General features: G+C 49.8%; 4 protein-coding genes across 4 annotated transcripts; all 4 read right to left on the bottom strand.

Annotated features, from left to right (window-relative positions):
• Positions 1 to 2819: 2819 nt before the first annotated feature.
• Positions 2820 to 5148, bottom strand: Z518_05130 (uncharacterized protein; the record flags this gene model as incomplete). Its single annotated transcript, XM_013418835.1, has 3 exons — positions 2820 to 3927; positions 4032 to 5058; positions 5109 to 5148. 3 exons carry the CDS (start codon positions 5146 to 5148, stop codon positions 2820 to 2822), a joined length of 2175 nt encoding a protein of 724 aa, XP_013274289.1.
• A 3233-nt stretch (positions 5149 to 8381) lies between these two features.
• On the bottom strand, positions 8382 to 9764 carry Z518_05129 (uncharacterized protein; the record flags this gene model as incomplete). The annotated part of the gene is made up of 2 exons (XM_013418834.1): positions 8382 to 8461; positions 8507 to 9764. The coding sequence occupies 2 exons, from the start codon at positions 9762 to 9764 to the stop codon at positions 8382 to 8384; spliced, it is 1338 nt and encodes a 445-aa protein (XP_013274288.1).
• Positions 9765 to 14461: 4697 nt separating this feature from the next.
• Positions 14462 to 15187, bottom strand: Z518_05128 (uncharacterized protein; the record flags this gene model as incomplete). The annotated part of the gene is made up of 1 exon (XM_013418833.1): positions 14462 to 15187. The coding sequence occupies one exon, from the start codon at positions 15185 to 15187 to the stop codon at positions 14462 to 14464; it is 726 nt and encodes a 241-aa protein (XP_013274287.1).
• A 660-nt stretch (positions 15188 to 15847) lies between these two features.
• Positions 15848 to 17443, bottom strand: Z518_05127 (uncharacterized protein; the record flags this gene model as incomplete). The annotated part of the gene is made up of 1 exon (XM_013418832.1): positions 15848 to 17443. The coding sequence occupies one exon, from the start codon at positions 17441 to 17443 to the stop codon at positions 15848 to 15850; it is 1596 nt and encodes a 531-aa protein (XP_013274286.1).
• Positions 17444 to 19957: the final 2514 nt, after the last annotated feature.

Raw genomic sequence — 19957 nt, 5'->3', positions numbered from 1 at the left:
CACCGTGATCAACATCGTCCACACGTGATCCATAGACTGGATCCGATCAGGGAGGTCTGGCAGGTAAAGGCGGCATTCTACCCATTCCTGGGTGGGCCGTGGATTGGATCCGATGGGGTTGGCCAATTAGAGCACGTGATTGGGTGTCGGATTATAGATTTTCCGGGATACGGCGGCACTCTACCCATTCCTGGGTGGGCCGTGGATTGGATCCGATGAGGTTGGCCAACTAGAGCACGTGATTGACGCTCGGATTATAGATTTTCCGGGATACGACGACATTCCACCCCTCCTGGATGGGCCGTGGACTGGATCCGATGGAGTTGGCCAATTAGAGCACGTGACTGGGTGTCGGATTATAGATTTTCCGGGCTACGGCCGCGCTCTACCCATTCCTGGGTGGGCCGTGGATTGGATCCGACGGGGTTGGCCAACGAGAGCACGTGATTGGCTGTCGGATTATAGATTTTCCAGGCTCCGGCGGCATTCCACCCCTCCTGGATGGGCCATGGACTGGATCCGATGGAGCTAGCCAACTAGAGCACGTGATTGAGTGTCGGATTATAGATTTTCCGGGCTATGGCGGCATTCCAGGATGGGCCGTGGACTGGATCCGATGGAATTAGAGCACGTGACTAGGTGCCGGATTATAGATTTTCCGGGCTACGGCGCACTCTACCCACTCCTGGGCGGGCCGTGGATTGGATCCGATGGGGTTGGTCAACGAGAGCACGTGATTGGCTGTCGGATTATAGATTTTCCAGGCTCCTGCGGCATTCCACCCTTCCTGGATGGGTCATGGACTGGATCCGATGGGGTCAACTACAGGATTACGTAATACTCGGATTATAGATTTTCCGGAGGCTTGGCTAATCACGTGACACGAGGGCCCGAGGGTTGGGGCTGTGGACTGGATCCGATGGCGCCAGAGTCGTCGGATTATAGATTTTCCGGATCCCGAGGGGTCGGCAATCACGTGAATCGTCGTACGGCCGCATGTGTGCGCCGCCAAGAGTTGCCAAGACCAGGGTGGCCCGCTCAATCACGTGATGTCTCGAGCGCAAGCAAGCCTGGGGGTTTGGGGTGCTTGCCCTCAAAAAGACAAAAGCTACGCTTTCACCCCCCGCGGAATATCCTGTCCGCGGCCCCTAGTTTGGGATTTACCTGGTTGTGGCTTGGCGTTGTGCGGCACGTGATTACGCCAAGACTGTCGCGTCGACTAATCACGTGAACTCATGGCTTGGCACTGTCACGTGATGACGAAGGCCACCCTCATCGGATCCAATCCGTGGACCACATGGCCCCTCGGGGAGGGGCGCCCCACTCGATGAAAGTCGATATTGAGATGGTCCATGGATTGGATCCAGTCTGTGGACCACCGCCATCGGATCCAATCCGTGGATCACATTGCCCCTCGGCCAGCAGCTGAATAACTTATCGATAAGCTAGTTAACTTGACTAGACTAGACTAAGAATAAGTTAGTCGAATAATCTAGTCGCTTGGCTGACTTGAATAACTGAGAACACTGCCCGCGCCCCCCCCGTTGTCGATTATTCTTGCCGGGAGAGCTCTCGGAATTGAGTCAGTGACTCGACTCCAAGGTGTTAGGCGGTTTTGGAGTCGGATCCGCTAACTAGAAACGCTGGTATTTGGTGTCCTCATAAGACTTCACAATACGGGTACTAAGCAATCATGTTTTCGACTTCGAGCAGCGCTAAATCACAAAAGATTGATGATCCTAAATTTTAGGCTGCGGCCGAAGGCCGCTTGTTACAGTGTAGCGGGGCGCTACGTGCATGGATTATGTAAGAGGCAAGCGAACATGGGTGGGTAGGAAGTTGGCGAGTGCATTGAACTTTCCTTGTAATTGGAGCTTTGTGTGTGGTTGCTCAACGATTTTGACGACGACATCCTCCCTGCACGACAGGCACTCAAGTGCTAAACCGTTCATCACCTTTACAACAGGTTGTGAATTTCCATCTTCAGGTAGTGTGGGAACCTTTCCGCGAGCTGCTTCGCCGTCCATGACTCCATGTACGTATACCTCAGAAGACACATAGTAGCGCCCTTTTTTGCTCAGCTCAGGTTGCAAGACCACGGGTTGAGATCCACCAGCAAGTATCCACACTTCGTCAGTAGCTCCGCAATTTTCGTAGTCCATTAGCCCAGCGTATCCTAGCTTTGTCGTGAAGAACGATTTGCCTCTGGTAACCGAACCTGTAAATTCACACAGCCTTGTAGGAAGAGATACAGACTTACAGTATCCAAAAGATCGTAGCCAAATTCCCACTTCCGGTGTACAACATCCAAACGAAAACCTTTGACTTCAAGGACAGGCATGTCGAGGTGTCGGGAATCGATGTTGAGATGCCAAGGAGCGTTTTCGCATGCTCACGGCTCCTGTCGTGCACGAAAATTGAAGTCCTGGATCTGGTGATACTCATATCTCCAGTCTGGGCACCAGCTTGGCCGAAGACTCGATGTTGGCATGTCACGTCACGCGAGGCTGCACCCTTCCACCCTACTTATTCAGTCTTGCTCTCTTGTTAGATAGAACAACAACGCAATCCTTCATATCTCTTCTCTGGACTCTACAGTCCATCACTTGATCCCTACCTTATGCAATAAAGAGCATGAATGATTTGCTGAGATCGAGTATTCGGTAGGCTGTGTTGCAGAAGACTTGTTTCTCTGTTTCGGTATAGGATGGTTGAGAACTTTGCATCAGGTCAGGGTGAACGAGGCCGAGCAGTCCATATTGATCCTGTATACATTCGGAATATCAGAAATTCTACATCATTCATGGATATATAACAAACTACTGTTCCTTAGACAACCTCCTAGCATCCTCAAGATCAGCGGCACGATCGTCTGCTTCCATCCTCCTTGACTCCGGAGTTTGAGTTGGCACCGGTGTATGCGTGCCCCTACCATATCCTACATCACCCTCTCTGTTCTCGCCAATCTTACAATCGTCATTCAGGTCGTTCAGCCTTGTGAATTTCTTGTTCCTGTCCACCAGAACAGGCGTCTCATTCTCATCGTCCTCCCAGGGCTCGATACCCCTGGCCTCCAATGCGGATCTCTGAAGCTGCAACGTGCTCGTGGCCCGCCAGTCCTCTTTCCTTTTCTGACGGCGAGGCGACCTATTTCTCCACCAAAGAATATTCACCCAGATGAGAACGAAGTCGAGTAGAATAAGCAAGCTGCCGACCCCCAGAATAATCCCGATTCCCAGCACGCTCACGGAGATATGCTCACTACTTCGCAGTTTCAGAGCCGTGCAAAGATCGCGGAGGGCGGGGTCGGAAGGTTCTCGAACCTGCGCCAGCGAGTTTAAACCTGGGCGAATCTCAAATTCGTTCGGGGATGCGAATTCGGAGACCCGCCGCTGGAGCACGGCCAGCGAGACATTGTGGAGGTTCTCGGCTTCCAGTTGCCAGTGGTTGGGCGGTAGAGCGGATGAGCCAACGCTGACAGTCGCCCATAACCAATCTTTCGCGAGTAGAAGCTCTGTACCGAGCACTTTGAACGACCATTGCAGACTCATAGACCGGGCTGGCATCCACAGAAGCTCGAATATCGCTTTCTGTTTAGGACTCAAGTCCAAGTCTCCGTCCTCAGAATCTAACGCGTGCTTAATTCCATAGAGTCCTGTGACCGGTGTGCAGCGTGTGTTCCTAATATTGCAGACTTGATACTGTTCGGTGCAACCAAGTACGGATAAGTCATCGGTGGCAGTGAAGAAGCCGGGGCCCCAGGAAGAAGATTCGTTTTGGGCAGAAAAAAGCTCATCCTCGACCATCTCGCTGTACCTTGCCTTGTTGAAGATGGCAATTAGTGTGACATCGGCATTGTCGACTTGAAAATCAGAAACTGGGATTAAATCACTGGCTGTGTCGTTATCGTAGTAGGATGTTTGGACCCTAACAACAATTAGTATCTTCAGGCGTAAACAAAGGAATAATGTATAACTGCTTCCGTTATGGTAATGCGTATGTAGCAGTGGCTAAAGATACTGGGAACTCACCGGATCGTGTATGGTTCTTGGACATATGTTTTCATGAATTCTGAAACGCAGAAGGCCGTGAGGTTTGTCGTGGAATTCTTAAATGTAGCATCGCATCCGTCATTGTCACCGGAGGTGGGATGCCCCATTTCGTAGAATTTTATCGTCGTATTCGTGCGCCCGTCACCGAACGCTTCCGGTACGTCCTCAATCCAATCCGTAGCGTATCGTTCGGCGCTAACAGGAGCACAGCTTGTTATTCTCCGTATTGTCATCGCGTCTAATTCCGGATAGTTGATACCGAGATCCTCGTTGGAATGTATGGCTCCGGAATCATATCGCACCGCCGACGATGTTGCACAAGTCTCCGCGTTTACAAAGGGGCATGAGGTATCGTTGACGGATGATGCGTTGACTCCATGTAAGTACGGTTGTACGTAAACGTTGCAGCCACCAGAAGCCCCATTGTCGTTGTTATTGTAGCACGAGCGAACGTACGCCGCGCTCCTTGAGAGAGTCAAACGTCCCAGTAGGACTTGCGTGTTGAATGCGAGTAGTCCTTCTTCGTCCAGATTCTCTGGCTCTACACCTCGAAGGTTCTCCACCTCATCAGGAAAACCGCAAATATCGCCCGTCATCAGCGCCTGTCCTGAAGCGGATGTTGTCGCGACGCGGGATGAAAACAATCCTGCGACAGCAAAAAGGCTAATATGGATAGCGGAAACCAAAAGCAGCGGTAACGAGGTCCTTAAGGGCGCTTGAGCCTTCCCTTTCCCCTTCTCTTTCCCTTTCCTTTTCCACGCGAACGCGGACGAGGCTATGGTCCAAAATGCGTTGGTCGCAGTCACAGAATTTCTAAGGATGGCCTGTTGTTGATGGAAAAGGCCATTGTTCGACGCTGTCGTCGATCTCGTCTGGTGCAAGATGAAGCTAACCACGCGCCAGAAGCAACTACCGGAATACTGTACGAACAGAGTGAGAAAGGAGACCAGAATCAAGCCTGCATATGTCGGCAGCGTAAGGGTAGCACCCCCAATCTTCCCATCCTCTGTTCACTTGATTAGCGCGTGATAATGAAAGTAAGGACAGTAGACTCACCCCAGTTCGTCCAGAATCCGTTGTAAAATTTATTACCCATAACTAGCGTAGTTTAGACTGGCTCGATGCCTATACTACGAAGAACAGGATATCGCTGGACTTTTAAATTGGAGGAATTCGAAAGATCGACGAAAACGAGAATCCCGCCCCCAACCTCATGCGCATGCGTATTGGGCGCCGCACCTTTTAGCTAACAGGCTGGGATTTTACGCCCCGTTTCAGCTTATTAATGATGAGCGCCATCGCGACCAAAGCGTAGAGGACTGAATCACAACTTATTGTTTCAGACTGCAGCGTACGCAAGGTCAGATGTTTGCTGCCTTCAACCTACCTTATTCCACGCTCTACCTCCACTTTCGATGTGGCAACATATGCATTGGCTTTGGTGTTGCTGCCTGTCCTGCGCCTCGCTCACGCACTAGTGAGGCTGAGATCTTTGTGCAGCGACGCCAAGAGCGACGAGCTGGCCAATCACGTAAGCATAATGCTTGGCGTTACTCGGGGCCGCGGACAGGATACGGGGGGTGAAAGCGTAGCTTCTGTATTTTGGGGCAAGCCCCAGGCCTCGCTGCGCTCGAGACATCACGTGATTGAGTCGGCCACCCTGGTCTTGGCAATTATTGGCGGCGCACACGTGATTGCCAACCCTCGGTATCCGGAAAATATACTAGGGGTCGCGGACAGGATATTCCGCGGGGGGTGAAAGCGTAGCTTTGTCTTTTGGGGGCAAGCCCCCAAACCCCCGGCCTCGCTGCGCTCGAGAGATCACGTGACTGAGCCGGCCACATTGGCCTTGGCAACTCTTGGCGGCGCACACATGCGTAATTGCGACCCCTCGGGATCCGGAAAATCTATAATCCGACGACTCTGGCGCCATCGGATCCAGTCTACGGGCAACCGCCAGGCCCTCGTGTCACGTGATTAGCCAAGCCTCCGGAAAATCTATAATCCGAGGATTACGTAATCCTGTGGTTGATCTCATCGGATCCAATCCACGGCCCACCCTACCCCCTGATTGGATCCAGTCTCTGGATCGCGTGTGGACGTTGATCACGGTGTCCTGTGCCGTACGATTCATGGCTCATGAAGTAGACGACGGTATACCCAATTAGGAAAGCCGACAACGATATCCGCGATATATCTAGCAAATATCGATACATGGGGCTTATGAGAGAGCGTGTAGAGACTTCCGGGGCGGGGCAGGTTTCGGATCGTTCATGAGGGAGAGGGATCGAAGGAGCCTCGAGCGTACGGCTCATCGTCGGTCTTTTCGAAGGTATGTTGAGGTCGAGTGAGGAGAGGGCTTTCCTCTTCTTCTCACGCAGTCGAGCTTTCCGATTCCGGCAATGAATACAGGTGGCACGAATCTTGCTACTTGGATCAGAGGGATCTGCTAGAAAAGAAGAGAGGAGGAGTTTTTGAAGGCACGCGGAGCAAAATTTGGAAGCCATTGGCTCGCTGGGTGTAAGGTTGGGATGGGAGAGGTTTACACCGGCACGCGCTCGACACGCGCGGACCGGGGGTGCGCGAAGTCACGTTACTGCCCTTTTTTTTTGAACACGTGATTTTTATTTTTTTTTCCCCGCCCACGGTCGGGTCACGTGCGGGGGGGTCGGGATTTAATTGAAAGCTTACTGTTGGATGATGAGAGGTCTCCATGGGCAACGACGTTACAGATGGTTGCTCTGTGCAACAGTGTAGCATTCGTGTGTCTATAAAAGGAGCCTCAACACCTCGATAGGTAGATAGGGAACAGAGCGCTCCTTCATCTCAAGTTGCACAGGAAGTTTGACACTTACGCTTTCAATAATCCGAATATTATGTAATCCTATGGTTGACCCCATCGGATCCAATCCACGGCCCACCCTACCCCCTGATTGGATCCAGTCTCTGGATCGCGTGTGGACGATGTTGATCACGGTGTCCTGTGCCGTACGATATCTTGCATCTCTCAATCCCTGAAGTTTAATAATATCTAATTAGGAAAGCCGATAATAATATCGGCGATATGTCTAGTAAATGCCGATAGATTGGGCTCATATATCGGCGATGAGAATAGAGCCCATCTATATAGCTAGCGATTTCGACCCCCAGTCTGACTGATAGAAAAGTGCACGTTGCAACATTGCTTTAGCCTCTTCCAGCTTACCTTGTGCATGATATAGTACGCCCATGTTATGGTTGATTTTGAGCTGTGCTGCACACTCGCGAGTGGTCACTCGCAATATCCTCTCGCGTCGCATACACCTTCCAAATTGAGTATATTGTCAGCATCGTCATATAGTCCATGGACTGGATCCGATGGGGGATATCGTACGTGTCACGGGACAGCGTGATTAACATCATCCACACGTGATCCATAGACTGGATCCGATCAGGGAGGTTCTGGCAGACAAAGACGGGCATTCCTGGGTGGGCCATGGATTGGATCCGATGGGGTTAGCCTATCCGTGTGGACCAATCAGACTTCTATACCACTATTTATTGGCTTACTAAGCCACTCGTGAGTGTGCAGCACTGATTTTGAGGGCTGGCGCGATCTCAGACTTCGCGGTATTCTCGTAGCCTGCCAGGGCACGCGTCCACATCTCTTCCGCCTCCTCGTGTGAGCGTGAAGATTGGGGAGTTTTTGGTTCGGTCTTTTGATTTAGCATCAGGTGGGCGAGTCGGATTCGTTTGTGCATCTTTATGCATTTAGACCTGTGTGACAAACATCGATCGTGTGTCGTTCTGGCCGGAGAAAGTACTTATTCGAATACAACAGGGTTCGGGGCCAAACCTTGAGTATCAGGCGAATTTTGCGCATGTCGCACTTGTAAAGATGGAATGCGCTGAATTCACAGCGAAAGATGTTGCTCCAGAAGGAGTTTCAATAAAAAGATGTCTAACTTGTTACTCCCCTCGTCGTAATTGTCGCTGTGGCGACCGAGACTGCTGTGGGCGAGTTGGTTAACAATATGAAGACATTTCCCCCAGAAGATGTGACCATAGCGCAGACATCCAAGCTCTTCACCAGATCACACTCCTCTGCCCATCTCCGGTTATTACTACTGCTGACTGCTCTTGATGAAATCGCTGAGAGATACAATCAACTACATTGTAAGGTAAGTTAACGGCGTTCCCATCGGCCTTATTGTCCGAGTTCTTCCGCGGTCAGAAGCTGAAATTCTACCATCAACTATAGTTTCTATCTTTATGGTGCCTTTGAATTAGAATCCGGACTCAGAGCGAGAGAAATAACAGTATCGTGATTGAAAGGTCGATATTTTGCTCCTATACTTCGACCGAATCGAAAGGCTTTGGTGTATAGTCCTCTAAGTTGACATAACCTGTTCTGTTCATCGTGTTTGCATCTGTAACACGTTAGAGAGTCCGGAAAATGCAATTTTTCGACACACCTTCAGCAAGTTCCTGCATAAAAGTTCCAAAGCTCTTCATGAAGATGTTTGCGTTCTCTTTGATCCCCATGTTGATAGGTTGCTGATTTTTCCCGACCTGTCCAATCTGTGTGCCTGCAACAACCGTGGTCAAACCAAAACTGGACTGGTCTACTTGTTGCTCGATTGCTCCAGTCACCTTTCCCTGCAGGATTTCATTCGGTAGGCTGAATTCTTGAGCCACAGGCCGTCCTAATCCAACACCATCCACCGTGCTCAATGCTGCAACCATTCCTTGTACCGTTCGAAGCCCTCCCGTGATGTAAATCTTCGTATCTTGAAGCTTTATCATCTCTGCAAATTCTAAAAAGAATCCCTCTCTCTTCTGTGTGCTTGCTCGTTTGCCTTCGAGGGGTCCGAGATCCTCATACGTACCACCACTCAACTCAACCCAATCGAACTTGGCCTCTTCCAGTAAGGCACAGAGTTCAACGGCCTCGGATGGAGTGAATCCTTGATCCTGGAATTCGACACTGTTGATTTTGATCCCCAGTGTGAATCCAGGCACCTTTTTACGGATTGCGTCTGCTATCTGCAGAGTGATGCGAGCCCTGTTCCTTAAACCACCTCCGTACTGATCCGTTCGTTTGTTTGTAGTCTTTGAGAGGAATTGTGCCAAGAGATACCCGTGAGCTGCATGAATCTGAATCCCATCAAACCCGGCAGCTTGAAGATATTGAGCTGCATGTACAAAAGCTTCGATAATTGCATCAATATCTTCTTGCGACGCCGGTCTTGGCTTTGCGAATGACTTGCCCATCACACCTTGCAGTTGGATGTCGCTTGCGGATATTGGATTCGCTTGAAGTCTGCTGTCGGTTTGTCGGCCCGGATGACTCACTTGACCAGAAATGAGACTACCCTGATTTTTTGCCTGGGATGCTAATTCTTTCCATGCTTCAAACCTTAACCCTTCACACAGCGCGTCTGGTGGAATAATAAGGTTACCGGGTGATTCCAACTGATCGTAAGCTACCATGATGTTTCCTGTTAGTATATGCCCAAATCCTCCCTCTCCCCATCTTTGATAGACTTTGATGACCTCCTTGGAAGGGATGCCACGCGCTGAAAGATTCGTTGAGTCCCACGAAGAGATCTGTTCGCTCATAGCCGCTTTGAGGAATCGGTTCCTTGCTGTTTTGCCCGAATGCTTATACGTGATCGGCAGCCCAAGTGGAGCAGGATCTACCACCGTGGAAGGTATGCGCGAGAAGGCCATGATCGAGTCGAGAGCTGTGAGATTGACTAATTTGAGTGAAGGGCACATCGAAGACTGGCAATGTATTTATAGTAGATTTTCACCACGGACATACGAGAATAGTGTGGGTTCAAGCAATCATTCATTTCTTGCTCCTTCATTTTGATTGGATATGTTAAGAGTTTTCACTGTCTTGAAGCATCGGCCGAATGCAAGTAACCCCGTAAATTATGCGATAAGTCCGACCTGGCATGTTCAATAGGTCATAATTCTCAAAACGTCGATAGTGCTGCTGGACTAGGTCCTTATGATCGGCCCAGACCAGCTTAACGTGAACGCAGGATTTTAGAAGACCCACCGATCGTACGGATGGCTTACATCAGCCAGTGGATCCAGCTTCCTGCTAAATCCGAGGCGAGGCGCGAATAGCACCAGTTCCTAGACGGCAGAGTTGCTAACAACCAAGCCAGATTGGAAGATTGATTGTTAGGATTGTTTACAAATCAATCAATCCAATCAATCCGAGGGCTGAATTTTGCCAATCAATCAATCCCAAAAGCTGGAGATTGATTGGATTGGCTTGTTACAGTAGCATCTAAGAGTATATATGCAAACAAAAAAAATATTAAGAAAATAAAAGGGCTCCCCTCCTATAGTCCATCTCTGACGAACTTATAAATGGGGCGCCGCAGCCAGTGAAAGCTTCAGCCAGACAAGTTCAACCGAAGAAGAGTTTGAATCAGTGACCTCCCAACGGTATGAACAAGACGACATCATCAACAATCACTGGCTGGAGCATTACGTTTACCCATCTAGGGCACCTAGAAAGCTCAATGGAGTCTAGGCCGGACAACCCTCTTACCTTCACCTATGATCGAACACTAGTGAGGCCCCTCAATTCTATCGGTTCGACTGCAACCCTAGTGTTTTAGCACTCGGTTACGTCCTTGATAGGTCAACCACGATTTGGTGTCAATTTTGAAGCAGTTTTTGGCATTTTAAAATATAAACTTAAATGTTTTTTTTTATTTTTTAATTTTGATATCGCTTGGTTAGGGCTTGGCGTTGTGCGGCGACGCCAAGAGCGGCGAGCCGGCCAATCACGTAAGCATATGGCTTGGCGTTATTTTCCGGGATCACGTGCTCCCCCTCCCGGGGGGGGGGGGGGGCGCCCTCATGGATTGGATCCGATGAAATCCCCCTTTCGTCGCCCATCGGATCCAGTCTGTGGACCACCTCAGAGAAGCTCTCCTAGTCACACTCGAGATGGTTCGTAACCGAGCGTGAACGGACGACCCTCAATGTCAACGACTATTTGAAGCAATTCAAGGAGGACGATCAACTTACAAATCAATCCAATCCCATCAATCCATCTTCCGTTGAAAATCATATCAATCAATCCATGACGACGAGATTGATTAGATTGATTGTTAGCAACTCTGCTAGACGGATCATATCCTCGCGGAGCGACTTCCTTGTCGCTCCGTTTATCGCCAAAACGATGAAAACTATCAAGCGCAGGAATGTTGCTACTCCGACCCATAAAGGTTCATCACCTAAACTATCCATTGCAGTGGCTCAGGTTCTCAGTACGAGTGGGATAGTAAGCATCATGTCTCTTTGTACACCCAACATGCGTCTCTGTCCTCTCGAGCCATGTGGCATCGCCTAGGAAGCGGAAGCCTGATGCTGTATGCTTAAGAAGTAAACAAGGAATCACCTAGGCAGGAAAAGGTCTGGTCCGCCTTGAGCTGTGGACGCGTAGACCAGCGAGGAGCGCTGAATCGTAGGAGTATATCTAGATCGGTAGATACGGCGCAACACTATATGATTCCTTGGCGGTGCTTTACACAACCCACGAAGCACCCGCCAAGCGGATGGCGCTGGCGTGTGGTGAACTGGTAAACATGGAAGAGATCGAAGCCTTTACCATGGGCCCATAGCATTATGCTTCCCGCACAGCTGTCAATATCACAGAAGACAAGGGCAGGTGCGCGGAAGGAGCGAGCTACAACTATTTACCGATGCGTCACAAAGGAATGGCTTGACGGGCTGCTGGACTGAAATATCGAGTTAGGATGCAGACTAGGATATGTCGGTACAATTCTCTGGACATCTTGACTCACATTGGAATGAACTCAACCTCCGCAGTATGTGATTGGCTGCCCATCCTCTTTTTCACCTTTACTAAAGCTGGTCATTCGAATTAGGAAGGAACACCAATCAATCAATTATAAGTTTAATAACTTTGCTGTGAAGAGGTACAGTAGGGATGTTAAGTGACGTCATATTCTGACCTGGATTCACACCGTATCGGCTCTTCCGGTTAAAAGTGTGGAAAGCTTCTTTCAAACAGTTTGCCACAACGTTATGTCGCGAGAATACTGTAGAGTTTGTGGAGGGCCAAAAAGCGCAAAGGCTTGATCCTGAAACTCTGACTTAGAATCGTTGTGCTGCAAACTTTGACGAACATGCTAAATGCCCAGCCGGTGCTGCCGAGGCCGAGGATAGCTCTCATTTCGCAGGCGAACGCGAGCAGGAAACACACTAGCGACCCTTTGATTTCATAAAATCCACCCCGTCGCAAACCGCTTTATCGGCGTCATGAATTTCATCAACGGCTGTTTGGCCGCTGCTGTCGCTTATGTAATTGTTGCAATCTGTTGAGAAGGGAAGAAAAGGAGGGTTATGAAAGCTGGGAAGATGAGAATGGGTGGGAAAGATGGGAAGTTGAATGGGAGTGGAGGGTGGAGCAGGCGCTTCCTTCATCCGTAGATTGACCGGCCGCAAAACGAGTCAGACCTTGTAAAGAAATTTCCCGGGCTCTTTCTGGCCGATATGTGTCGTGCTTCATCCAGCCTGTATCCCATTCTCATGCCCTTCGGATGCTGCCACAGCCACAGCGTCGTCCGGCCATCGTTGTCCTTGGTGTCAAGAGCCGATCTTCCCTGTGTCAAGCAGGACCTGCACCACCTTCTCATGCCCCTCGGATGCCGCCTCCGACAGTGGCGTCAGGCCATACTTGTCCTTACAGTTCGCCTGAACATCATCTCGAGCAACTAATAGCTTTATCACTGCGTTATGCCCATTTCTGGAGGCCCACGAGAGCGGCGTATGTCCACTCTCGTCTCCGGAGTTTGTGTCGGTTCCATTTTTTGAAAGGAACAGCTTTGTGAAGCCCACACACCCGTCTCCCGCAGCATACGATAGCTCCGTCCTCCCACAATAGGAGAAATCCAGAGGACTTGGGCTCTGCCATGGGCTTTCGTTGATTTCATGTTGATCCTGTGACAGATGAGGCCCCGCAACACTCCATGGCTGTGTGGATGCTGCTGCCCAACAGCTTTCATTTTCTGAAAACTGGAAAGACGGCAGTATCTCAAGGCAGTTTTGAGGTTCCAGAAAGTTGACATCGAGGCTCGCATGGGTTCTTTCGTCACTTAAGCAGCAGCATAACAAATTCGCTCCGACCGGTTGATTCAGGAGCTCCTTTTGACTATCCCAGAGGTAATCGACTTGTCTGATATCAAGCAGCCAAAACAGAATTAGTGCCAGCCTATTGACATGGCATAGAACCCTGCCTTGCGGCGATCTTGCTAAAACGTTCCGAGAACATCTCAAGACGCCGCAACGAGTGATTTTTTCGATCAATTTCATCTTTTGCTGGCAGAGTCTCATCTTCGTCCAGTAAGTCACACCTGCAGCATCTGGTTGATTGATGAGCATACCGATGACAGTGACATCCGCGGAACCAGGTCCGAAGGCGATGTAGAGGCCTCCTGGTGATTGTGGCGTTGATTGTAAGCTATAGACCAGATCCCCTGGATTCAAGTCTCCACTGCCATAAAGAATTCCCGAAGCGGAGCCTTGAAGTCGGATTTCGAGAGGAAAAGAGGAGAACCGGTTGACTGAGCACGACCTTTGCTTTTCTGGAAGAGCTTCTTGCACCGTTGTTATGAGTCCTGTGTACTCGAAAACAGTATAAAGTCGGTCATCAGTGCAGCTCACCAACGAGCTGAGCAGATCTTGTTTCGTTAACTGTATACAACTTTGCAGTTGACTTGCAGCGTGATGCGGCCACCGATATCCCAACATCTTGGGCAAAACTCGCTCTGTTAGCAACATGGATAGGACTCGAAAGTATACATCAGCGACTGACTCGTTGTACTTAGGTACCAGTCGAAACCCGTCGCTTGCGGTGCTACGCAACGCGAATACCTTGTCTCGTGGGTCGATACAGCGTGCGTCCCGAAATCGTTCCATCAGCTCCAACAAGCTCACCGGGTCCTGTGAGTCAAGTGATTTCACTCGTATAAAGTTTTCGAGCGTTCGCTGAACCGAGGCGTCACCTTCGAGCACTCCTGCATCAATCTTTCTCGTGAGATTGCGCCGGTTAGTCAGACGCCCGCCACAAACAACAATCAATTCTCGAGCCAGAGCGAACTCTTGGATGACCTATCGATTCTACTGCCCTTATCTCATAAACTCTACCTGAAATATTCCGAAGAGAGAATCGGTACCCATTTACGCACTCAACCAGCGTACTCACCGGTCCATAGACGCCTGCTTTCATGAACATACTTCCATCCCCTTTTAATCCATGCACAGTATTTGGGCTTTACTCCATACACCATTTCAGGCTCCCTTGGGCTCCGTTCACTATTGACCTTCCTTCACCACCTTGAGCTCCGTTCACGATTTGTGCTGCCTTCATCATTTTAGACTTTCTCCACAGTTCCGGACATTCTGAGATTGCCCGAAGCTTGGTTCAGAATCTGTTTGATATCCTCCTCACATCCGAGAGCGTACTCGCAGAGGCCCCATCGATGAATTTCGTTGATCCATTGAAGTAATTCCGTAACTCCTTGTTCATCCCGACACTTCCCACTATCAAGTATTCGTATGGTGTAGCCGGCCCACCGTACCGCACTAAGCTGTCTTGCAACATTATGTTCTAAGACAGCGTATGGCCCTATGAACAGCTTCTGAATAGCATATGTCTTAAAGTCGGATTCCAAAGCTTCTTCCTGTCTCATAATACGATACGTCGTGAGCACAGATGTGATGAAGTCGACGTCCATGGGCAGGAATATCGAACTGTCTATGTCCCAGTCAGCTCTTCCTGCAAGGGCTTTTCGAACGATGGATCGGTAAAATTCGCGTGATCTGGCGGCGTTCAAAGGTGTCTCGGAGCCAAAATGGCCGTAAGCTCCTCCCACATTCCAACGCCCGCTTCTTACTATCTCAATCCCCCGCGGAAGTAACTGAGTATCTTCGAAGTCGGAGTCGCGGACCGTGGCAGTTTTGGTGATCTGCGTTCTGTCAGAGCGTGTCTTAGAGGTAGATGTCAAGAAACTGCTTTTCGTGGGATCTTCTGACTGAGCCTGACTCTTGAGTCGGCTGACTAGAGTAGCTTGCGAGTATCGAGGAGCGTTTTGTTCCATGATCTTTCACCAAAGCAGTTTGGTTCGGTTCGGATCGGTCTCTTTGATTTTGTCTGCAGAGAATTGTTGAGAACATACGGAAGAGTAAGCTCGTCTTAAGCCCCGAGATAGATTCTTATTCTTTGGCTGGGTGAACGTTCTTGCTTGGGTTCAGATTTAGAGAGGGAAAGTGGTGGGCGAACCGTTGAACCGGTATGGTTGCCTAGTTCTAATGAGTCACATACACGATCGCGTGGAAGGGACGTACTAGTAAAGCATAGGATACAGAGTATCCCGCCTTGTATCGTTCCAGCTCTTGATATATGGGATTCACAGAATCTTGAGATGGAGTTCACCGAATCCACTACCTTGAGCGCCTGAATACCTGGGGCTTTGTGGAGAGTTACGCTTACGCGCAGCGCCGACTTATTCATGACGAAGGAGGTTGGATAATCTCCGACTGCAAGACCGGTACCTTTTTCATCCCTTGGACCAGAGCTCATTCAACCACTCATTCTAAGAAATCACAAGCCGTGTTCTGTTAGACTCTTTTCGTATCAAGCATCGCTCTCGCGGCACGCTTCCCCAAACATCAAATTACCACCGCTTGGTGTAGCGAGCCGGCACAGTCAAGCTAATGGACCACATAGTCGTGGTTCTGAACTGATTTCCACCAGCCAATCACTCTTTGGTCTTCATAGCCTGCCCATCTTCCTCATCCTCAATCGGGTCATCAGGGTCAAACAGATCAGAGACACGTTTTTCGAACCCTCCTGCTGTTAATATGATCCTTTTGACATCTCGTCTACAATATGCGCCATGTACCAAACCCCACCGATGAATCGCGTTAATGTAGTCGACCAGGTCACCAACACCTCCGGCGGACTTACAGTCACACTGTAACAGCCTTACCGCCTCGCAGCCGTTCCAAGTAACTTTAGAGCAGCTTTCATCAGATGCGGCTGACAACTTGAGCTTTACAAGCCAAATGATAGCCTTAGGCCCAGTAAAGGTCATCATATAATGCCGTATTTGATCAAAATGGTTCGGATTCCAGTTCTTCTTTGCAGCTCTCAGACTATTCTCTTTCAAGCGAAACCGATTAAAGAGTGCCAATGAAGACGCGGCAATGGCCTTATTGATCGCCTGTTCGACAGTGCTTTCGCTTTTCTTGAATTCAATGGTCAGGTATGGGGTGGTGTCCCTATCTTCGACAGTGAAGGTGGCCATACTGACCAGCCCTCTGTTGCTCTCCGAGAACGATTGAATGGAGAGCCAATATGCGCAGTCCGGCCTGAGATTAAAATCTTTGCCGGAATATTCCTCTCCACTGAGCAATGGTGGTGGGCCCCAAAGCGAATCCTTGCTGGAATCAGGCTGCGTATAGAGCTGAATCGTCCTTTGAGCCTTCCATCCCTTGGCTTCTCCTTCGATCGGAAGGAAGTCCGGTGTTGTAAACAACTTTGTTTTGGCAAGGGTAGCAAACTCCTCTTCACAGAGACGACGAGAGGCCATTTCCTTGTATTGTCGGGCGATGTTCGTGTTAAAATCGGGCCCTCCACGCAAGAACACCATATCCTCATTCTTCCCAGATTCGACACGATTGAGTGTCCACTCCCGACACTGATCTTCATCGGTTCCGAAATAATGGAAGTGGTAGAAGGCGGACTCGTAAAGTGGACTATTGACAAGCTCAATGCCTCGAGGAACGAGCACAGTTTGCCGCCATTTCTCTACCGCAGTGAGCCTTGAGACAGAGGTATCCTTGGTAATAGCGGTGCCTTTAGTCATAGTGGTGTTCTGAGAAATGGCTGTCGCGGCGTCATATGCAACATTTTGCAGACGGCTTGCTGTCTCGACTTCTGTTTTTTGGTTAGCGGTTCTGCTCGCTGCCGCGCCTCTCCGCGGTAAGACTCTCTGGGGTATGCCACTCGCAGCCTTCTTCGGCGGCATGACAAGTGTCCAAAGAGCATGAATTTGTCGTGGGCTGGTGTCAGGAACGGGGATTTCAGCGTCGGATGAAGGATGGGATGTAAGGCGGTTGAACGGTTGAGTTGTGATGAGTGAGGACGGTCTAGGAGGATCGGTCTTGCAAAGTTGACGAGAGGAGGATTTTCGTGGATGAGAAGGTGGCGGAGGTCGAGGAATTTTAGTAAAATGATTCGGAACACGATCGACAAGATTCACTCCAGATGATACTGAGGTCGATGACTCTTTCTCACGCGCTCTTTTCCTGCACGTGTTTTGCGTTATCTGTTGCTGAATGTGTTGCGACATCATGAGTTCATCTGCCAAAGAGAGAATAGGAACAGTAACGGCGTACGGTACTCGCAATGGATACTTGATTGTATCCGTGGTGGGCTGAATCGAAGGGATGGATACGTTGCTCTTTCTAAAAGGTTATCGAGAGTAGTAGCCGATTTTGCGGGGAAACAAACATTCGTTGTCACCGGGCCAACCACGTCCACTTGGCGAGCTCGTCGACACGCCGACGCGAAGCCCCAGTCAATCAGTTTGGCGTTCGAGACATGGATTATTTATTTCAAGTCAAGACATTTCAAGTGATTTGGATCGCGTCAAAGGCAATCGTGAATCTATTAAATCCTTCTCCTGGCTCATGTCACCGTGATTTAGTGCGCCAAGACATAGTGGAATTAATAGCTCCAGGCTCCGATCTGTTTGGGAGCACACGGGCAATGTCCAAGCTGTGGATTTCTGCCAAGGATTCTGGCTTACGCTAAACTACATTCGTTTACGGAACATATATAAGTAAAGCGGCCAACCTCAGCAGATAGTTTTAGGCTCCTCCGACCTATCTTGCTTGGTGCAGCAGTACAACCTGGTGGTGATAGAATTGCCTGATTCTCCACTGAATTTTTCAATTTTTCAGGATCTGCCTGGTAACATCCTGGTCCTTTGCAGGCACCTGAATGATATTGCCAGGGTAAATTTGACGGTACCCTTAAGACAGTCAATTAAAATGTGAAGCCCCACAAAGAAAAACTCCGCTCTGCCCATTGATGGAATCGACCCTCGGCTTCTTCTCCTCAGTCCTAGGCTGACTCGCAGCGTGGCGACGTAGAAGCGTAGAGAGTCTTTAACCGTGATCAAGACAGTAGTCTCCACGCCCAGTCCCAGGCAAGACTGTCGGACCACTTCATCACTGGGAGGTCGGAAGACGGGAAGGGGAGGATGAAAGGGAGAATGTCCTACGACACGTAGCGGTGGAGTATTGCGTCATGATTCTTAATCTCCTTCTTGTCGTGCTTCCCGTTCCCACGGACCTGATCTCGCTCTGTAGGTGCTCCCTCGCTGCAGCCGTTGGTTTCGGCCTGGGCCCACAGCTTGTTAACACGGTGGCTGTCCATTCTGGGCAGGATCGGGACGAGGGCGACCGGGCGAGAGCGAGGACGGATCGCCGAGAGGTGAGAGGCCTTTTTCAGAGAGACAGAGGGCAAGAAACCGGCATTCTCAAGAGCTCTTCGACCTACGGTCCGGGGGAGAGGCCTTTTTGTGTGTAGAGGGAGGTAGGGGCAGCTCGAACGCTGGATTGGAAAGGATGATGTCAAACAGCTGGTGCCTAGTGCAAAGAGCCCCTATTTCCTGGCCTATATAGAGGGGTTTCCCCCTTTCCATAGCTGCAATCTACACACGAATTTTCACCCTATGCAGGTTTTAGGGGTAGAAATAGGAGAAGAAAAGGGGTCAACTCAACGTGTATATATACCAGTAACCTGGCAGGACCGGTTGGGTGGTTAAAAGCGTCGACGTCTGGGTGAGGGTCGAGGTGAGTTAGACGCAGATTTCGCCCCCCTCTTTTGCCGCGAAGTTCGGGATCAAAACGCATTTCCCCTCCAGCTCGATTTTTCAACCTTGATGGTAAAGGAGTTGAAGTTACCTTGACATGCTCAGTGTTGGCAGGACGAACGTCCCATTGTCCTAGTCCTGACTACTAGTCCTAAGGGCCAAAATGAAACTCTCTAATTGGTCAGCTTTACGTCATTCGACGAGGCTGTACAGATCCAGCCAATGCTTTCTACACTGCGCCCTCTCAAATGACGGTCGCCACCAGCCGGTTGAGCTTGTCTGTAATCGGGTTCTTTGACTGTGAAAAAAAAAAAAAAAAAAAAAAAACCCTCTCAAGCTCAGCGAACACATCGCAGGCATTGATAAAGTATCGAATGCCCACCAAACTCGGCACCAAATTAAAGGGGCACCAACCTCGGACATTATGTAATTCCAAGACTTTGTTAGTACTGGCCGCCTTGTCGCCGTCTCCTTTGTATAGAAAATCTTGGTGTTGCAAACCTCAACTTGCTCCAATGTCGTCCATTCAACCCAGTGTTCCGAACTAACAATACCGATCTCATCGCCGATACCTGATCCCAATGTATCGGTATTTGCTAGATATATCGCCGATATCGTTTGTCGGCTTTCCTAATTGGATACACTGTCGTCTACTCATGGGCCATGGACTGGATCCGACCAAGGGGCGTCTCTCTAGGTGGTCCACAGACTGGATCCGATGGGGGATATCGTACGGGCACAGGACACGGTGATCAACATCGTCTACATAGACTAGATCCGATCAGGGGGTCTGGCAGACAAAAGCGGCATATCTACCCATCCCGGATGGTTCATGGAGTGGATCTGATGAGCCGTACTGGATTTCAGCCAATGGGAGCAAAGGATTTGGGAATTGTCGGATTTTTCCAGATTCAGAACTAACAAGGACTAACGTAATTCCCCACGTGATGACCGCTCCCTGTGGTTGTAGCGGCGGGAAGAGAA

Source organism: Rhinocladiella mackenziei (assembly GCF_000835555.1).
Source record: "Rhinocladiella mackenziei CBS 650.93 unplaced genomic scaffold supercont1.3, whole genome shotgun sequence".
In the NCBI taxonomy this organism is placed as follows: domain Eukaryota; kingdom Fungi; phylum Ascomycota; class Eurotiomycetes; order Chaetothyriales; family Herpotrichiellaceae; genus Rhinocladiella; species Rhinocladiella mackenziei.
Note: the sequence above shows the minus strand (reverse complement) of the source record. Positions and strands in the feature narration are given on the sequence as shown.